Here is a 5,995-nt window from a genome sequence, read left to right as displayed (position 1 = left end):
CATCACTTTCATAGATTAAAAACTAAAAGATATATATGACTTAAAGAAAAGCCAGATCATTTATTGAACATAATTTAGAATTCAGCATAAAAATCTGCTGAGCAATTGTATTTATGTAAAATATCAGTATATAAATAGGACCATTTAATTAAATTACCTAATGTATCCAAATTTGAAAAACCATTTGGATAGAATATGTTAGAAAGTATTTTAAAACCATGGACATCCTGTGAGGTTTAAAAATTAGGGGAATAGATTACGGGAGATCAAACCACTCCAGATATTTTAGATATGTTAACATTGTAAAGAAAATTCACTAAAATATGGTTTTCATTAAAAATACAGAAAGGAAGACAATGAGTCCTACCGTGCGTCGGATGCCAATACGATAGCATGTTTTTTCATTGTGTCTTCAAAGCACTCTTGAGATTTGGGCATTATCCACACACGCAGATGTGGAAACTGAGGATTTGTCTAAAAATTAAATGGCAATTAAATGGTAGGGGTGGAATTTCGGTTCACGTTTGCATTATTTTTAACCCTGTACCACACACGGTGCCACTGTAGAGGTGGTGTCTGTGATTTTCTTGTCTTCCTCAAGATCTTATTCTTTTCTGATCCTGAGAAACTTCTAGAGAAGGAGCATATTTAAAAAAAATAGAGCTCAGATAAATTCAGAGTGTATAGGTGTCTTTCATTACCAGCCTTGGCCACCCAAACACGAGGTCTATGATCTCAACCACCTAACTCAATAATTAAGAATGGCATGGGAGCTATAGAAACGAGAAAGGTAATGATCGCCGAGTCAACTGTGTGACACTGTGGCATTCCATTCTGTCAAAGCTCCACTTCTGTCCCCTCTCTTAGCACAGTGAAGGGGAGAGTCTGTGAAAGAGATGACATAAATGTCTTCTGATATTTGAATACCCCATGTGGTCTTGTTTATTATCAGATATCTACAAATGCGATACGCTCATTTGGATTGTTCTTTTTCTCACTAGCATCATGTATGAAATTAGTAAGAAACCACTCTTGTCACGGAGAATATTCCTGACCTCTTGGATCCTGTGTTGTTAATGATTAATATAAATATGGTCTCCCATGAGCAGCCTCTAATCATTGCTCTGTTTGTGCGGGGTCATTAGGCTACTGTGAAGGACTATTTTAATGTCCTCTGAGTGGGCTTAAGCAGTCATTTAAGAAATTTAGTGCATGGGGACCTGGTCTTCTGAGCCCCTTTGTCAGGTGGTTTAAAAAGCACTTTACACCTTAAAATTAAATATCAGGACTACATGAGTTTCTTTCTGCTTATTTTATGCCCACCACAGTCTTGTCAGCTGTATGTTTTGAACCAAATGGTGTACATTCTGCCAAATTAAGAATTTTAATAGGAATCTTCTACTCTAGTTGAATGCCTTGCTTTACTGCAGGCCAGCTGAAAACCAGAGGAATTGATTTAGTAAGTGGCAGCCAGCTGTGAGTGTCACATTTATTTAATTTAGAATAAACATGACAGTGAAAAAAAATTTCTTTTTTAACTATGTAAGGCAATAAATATTAATGGGACTTATTGTGGTAATAATTTTGCAGTGTGTACAAATATCAAATCATTTTGTTGTACCCCTGAAACTAATATAATGTTACATGTCAATTATACCTTAATTTTAAAAAGAAAAGAATTGTAATAATAAGAGACTTAAAAAAATAAACTTGACAGTGAAGAGCTATTCCCCTAGGGACCCACTAGGATGGGTGTGTGTATCCTGTGGAGTTGCAAAGGGCAGGGGTTTACCTATCTAATAGGACATAAAATGCGGTGAGTTAGCCGTAGCTCGTTGCTTTCCAGCTGAGGCCGCTCGTCTACTGCTCAATAGGTTCTGGTTAGTCCCTCATTCATAAAGCTTCTACTCTGCACGTAGTTATTTACAGGTGTTGTCCTGACAGGAGACTAAAGAATCCTCATAAAATTACTGCCCATATTTCAAGAGACTGCAGTCACCACCATTTTCATCGTCATGTGTTTTTTTGATCACCATCACTATTATTCTTGCATTAACACTTTTATTTATTATATGCTACGCACTGGGTTAAGTGCTTTACTTGCATTAGCTTATTTAATCTCTGTAATGGTCTTATAAAGTAAATGCTATTATTATCTCCATTTACAAATGAGGAAACTGGGATTCAGGTTCATCATATATTTGTCCAGTCATACAGTGAGTAGGTGATAGAGCTCGGAAGAATCCAGGGCTGATGTTGGAACCCACCCTGTTGGTCACTGTTGTCCTGCCCATTATTTTGCTCAATCGAATTGTTTAAATCAAAGAGCTAGGTGTGTTCCATAGATGTTATGAGAATATTTAGTACCTATTTACCCTCGACCCCTGTCTTATATCGACAGAAACACCGTAATTTGCATGTGTGTGTTTAAACAAATTGCTTATTCGTACTATGATTTTGTGAAGATGCTCTAAGTCTATCACTAAACACCACAGCCTCAGTCAAGTTCAGCAGTAACCTATAGAGAAGTTCAGTTGTCCTCATGGCTGTGAAATGAAGGAAGTCAGTCAATAGTGTGTATTTAGTTTCTGTGATACTAAATAGGTCGCTCTTGGATAACAATACCTGTAAAAATGCAACCCCGTGGAATTCAGTAATATGCCAGGCCATTTGAGAACTACGTCTCTTCCTTCTTCCTGCCATTCTAAAACAAAACGTAATAAAGGAAATTGGAAAGATAATATTCAAATGTGATATCCATCATCAATAATTTAGATGACAGTTTCTTCATTCGAAGGAGGTAGTTTGTACAGTCTGTGATCAAAACCTGCAGAATTTTTTGCCATATGTGTTCATGGCTTTAAAACATCAGTTCAGGCATCTAATAGTGCTGAGCTCTCCTGGTACCTGAATGCTCACTGAAGTGAACAGAGTAGCTGACTGCCAAGTTTAGACGTGGAGAATTCTGGGTGAAGCAACTGGAAGGACTAACAAGGAAGAGAGTAAGTAACACCTTATGTGTTTTGAAATAATTCCAAACTTATAAGTTGCAAGAATAATACAAAAACTCCCATCTGTACTTCACCCAAATTCACCATTTTTAATATTTTGCCACATTTATTGTATCTTTTCTGAACTGTGTGAGAGTAAGAATCACACATCATGTCTTTTTTTTATACCTTTCTTTTGTACTGTATATTTCCTAAGAATAGGCATATTCTTAATCACAGTATAGTTATGAAATTTGAGAAATTTAGCATTGAAACGGTACTGTTACCTATCCTAACATCCATATTTAAATGTTTTCAGTTATCCCAATAATATCCCTTAATAGCACTTTTCCTCTTTAGGACAGGATCTAGTCCATGATCATATATTACATGTGATTGTCATGCTCTCTTTTAATTGAGAACAGTTCCTTGGCCTTTCTTTCTCATTGATGAAATTGTTACATAGGCCACTTTAAAAAAATAGGATGTTCCTTATTTGGGGGTTTTCTGATGTTTCCTCATGATCATATTCAGATTGTCTGTCCCTATCTGGCGTATGACAAAAATGACAGTGTGTCTTTTTCAGGGTATTACACCCAAGGCACTCTCATTGGTGATTAATTTTGGTCACCTAGTTAAGGTGCTGTCTAGTTTCTCCACTGTATTGTTACTGTTTTCCCCTGGAAAACCAAATAAGCTTTGTTTTCAAACATTTCCAGTCTTTGGGGATACAAATAAAACTAAGTGTTGATAATTGAGAATCCAGATGTATAGTTCTTTCGAGTGTCAAAAACCTTGATGATAAGTCATAAAATCATGGAATTTTGTAGTGGATAGGGGCTTTGGAATTGACAAATGTGTGTGATTTCAAAAATTTAATAGACTATCTTTTAAGAGCAATTTTAGGTTCACAGCAAAATTGAGCTTATGAAATACAAGTTCCCATATACCTCTCCTCCCCCTCCCCCCCACACAGATCCCCTACTGTCAACACCCCACCAGAGTGGGCCATTTGATATAACTGATGAACCAACATTAAAACGTCATTAATACCCAGATAACTCAAGGTTTCCTCTTCTTTATCTTGACTTTTCTGTTCTGTAAATCTTTTGTTATGTGTTTGTGTGTCTCTGACAGCCATTTGTTTGTTGATGCTTACAAAATCCGACAGCTTGGAGGTTTCTGTACCTAAGGCTTCACAATCTTACATTGACTTTTCAGAGTCCACAATTTACATTAGGCTTCACTCTTGGTGTTAGACGTTCCAGATGTTTTTTAAAAGTCAATTTAGAGTGTACCTTTGCTACACTCAAAGTATTCGGGGCTGTTATTTTTCTATGTTCTTTTATGAGGAATACATCTCACTGTATCTTGTTTTTGCGTATGCCTCTTCCTTTATTCCTTTTTATAATGATTATATCTTTATAGTTTACTTCACTTTAAGGTCAGCTTTCAATACCATATCAACGGAGAAAGAGAAACTGAAGCAGCTGATGGATCAGGATGTCTCCTCCTCCCCCTCCGCCCAGGTGGTTGGGCTGAAGCATGCCCTGTCATCCGTAAGTTACATGTCTGTGTCACAGAACTGTCTGTCAGCCTATCCAGGCTCATGCAGATTTTATATTTTCCACCTCCATGGCTGTGTCGAAAATTCATGAGAAAACCAAACAAATCATCCGAAGTATATTCCAACCTTTCATCAGATCTGCTTATTCTAAAGATCAAAAGTGAGCCTACTGCAAATCTTAGTAGCTAGTATTTCATGGAGCATTAGATACTTCCTGTTTGGTTTCCTCTTCCTTATCTTGATTTTTCTGTTCTGTAAAGCTTCTGTTGTGTGTGACAGACATCTGTCTGTTTGTGCTTACAAAATCTGACAGTTTGGATATTTCTGTACCTAAGACTCCGTAAGCTTAGATCGACTTTCCAAATGACAGGCAGGAGAGCCACGTTTTAAATTCGCACTGTCATCTTCTCAGCTGCACTGCACTGATCCTATTTACCACTCTCCCAAAGACCTGGACTTGATTTGATTTGATTTGATTTGATAGCACAAAACATGTAGCTGCCCCCCACCCATGGGCAGGCAGAGATGAGTCATACAGAGTGTCAGATAATTGCTCTGCTTTTGTAACAACGAGAAAATCCCTGTGGAGCCTCAGACGTTTTTCAGTAAGCCATTCTGTCATTCACTCTTCCTCCTTTTTTTTCCGGTTCCACTGTATTCCTCAGAAGAGTCGGGCTCCATTGAAGTACGGTGCCCTAGAACTCTACTTTGAATAGCCGCTGTTGTCTGGTTACTCACTCTGTATCTATCCAAAAGGCGGAGAACCTTAAAATGTACTTATTTGTTCCTCTTCTTTGCTTATACTTTGTAATTCCTACAGTAAAAGGAGAGTCTAAAATTACCATCTGAAGCAATATTAAACTTTCTATTTAGGATCAGGTGGTGGAGGTGAATTTTTGAATATTGTTTTCAGAAGCCAACTCAGGCATTGAGAGAACTGGAAAATATCCATTCACGTTTTCTGTCATCATGTTACTGAGAAGAGTAAAGTCATGCTCTTGGGGTAACGTTAATGGCAAACACATCACCAGTAGTACATATCATCGTTGTAAACTACTTCAGTTTAACCAGTAGTACATATCATCGTTGTAAACTACTTCAGTTCCAAGTTCAGTTGAACATTCCAAGTACATTATTTTTAAAAGAAATAAGAAATAATGTGGACTGACTCATGTATAGAGTCTTAATGTTGTCTGCCCCGAGGAGCTTCAGATTCTTCAAGGTCAGAGATAGAAACACCCTTTTTCTGATTATAGTAGACAGCCAGATGCACACTGGCTGCTACTTTGGTTTGAAAGAAGCAAGGCGTTGTTTTTTTTTTAAAGTTTATTTTTTGGTGGTAAAAAGCATTTCTCATTGTTCCCAGTAGGTCGGCTTTCAGTACATTTAGAAGGTACTGCAGTCTTCTGGGGTCCCAAAAGCCCTTTCGTTGTGGTCT

The 5,995-nt window shown here is 37.4% G+C and overlaps 1 protein-coding gene across 1 annotated transcript in view; it reads left to right on the top strand.

Annotated features, from left to right (window-relative positions):
- OSBPL3 (oxysterol binding protein like 3) overlaps positions 1-5,995 on the top strand; it is an 82,997-nt gene that overhangs the window by 30,442 nt on the left and 46,560 nt on the right. The window contains exon 8 of the mRNA XM_023531532.1: positions 4,419-4,549. Within this exon, the coding sequence (XP_023387300.1) occupies positions 4,419-4,549 (131 nt within the window). The remainder of the gene's footprint in view (positions 1-4,418; positions 4,550-5,995) is intronic.

Source organism: Pteropus vampyrus, unplaced genomic scaffold, assembly GCF_000151845.1.
Source record: "Pteropus vampyrus isolate Shadow unplaced genomic scaffold, Pvam_2.0 Scaffold69, whole genome shotgun sequence".
Lineage (NCBI taxonomy): Eukaryota > Metazoa > Chordata > Mammalia > Chiroptera > Pteropodidae > Pteropus > Pteropus vampyrus.
The sequence above is the reverse complement of the archived record's forward strand: the minus strand, read 5'-3'. Positions and strand labels throughout refer to the sequence as shown.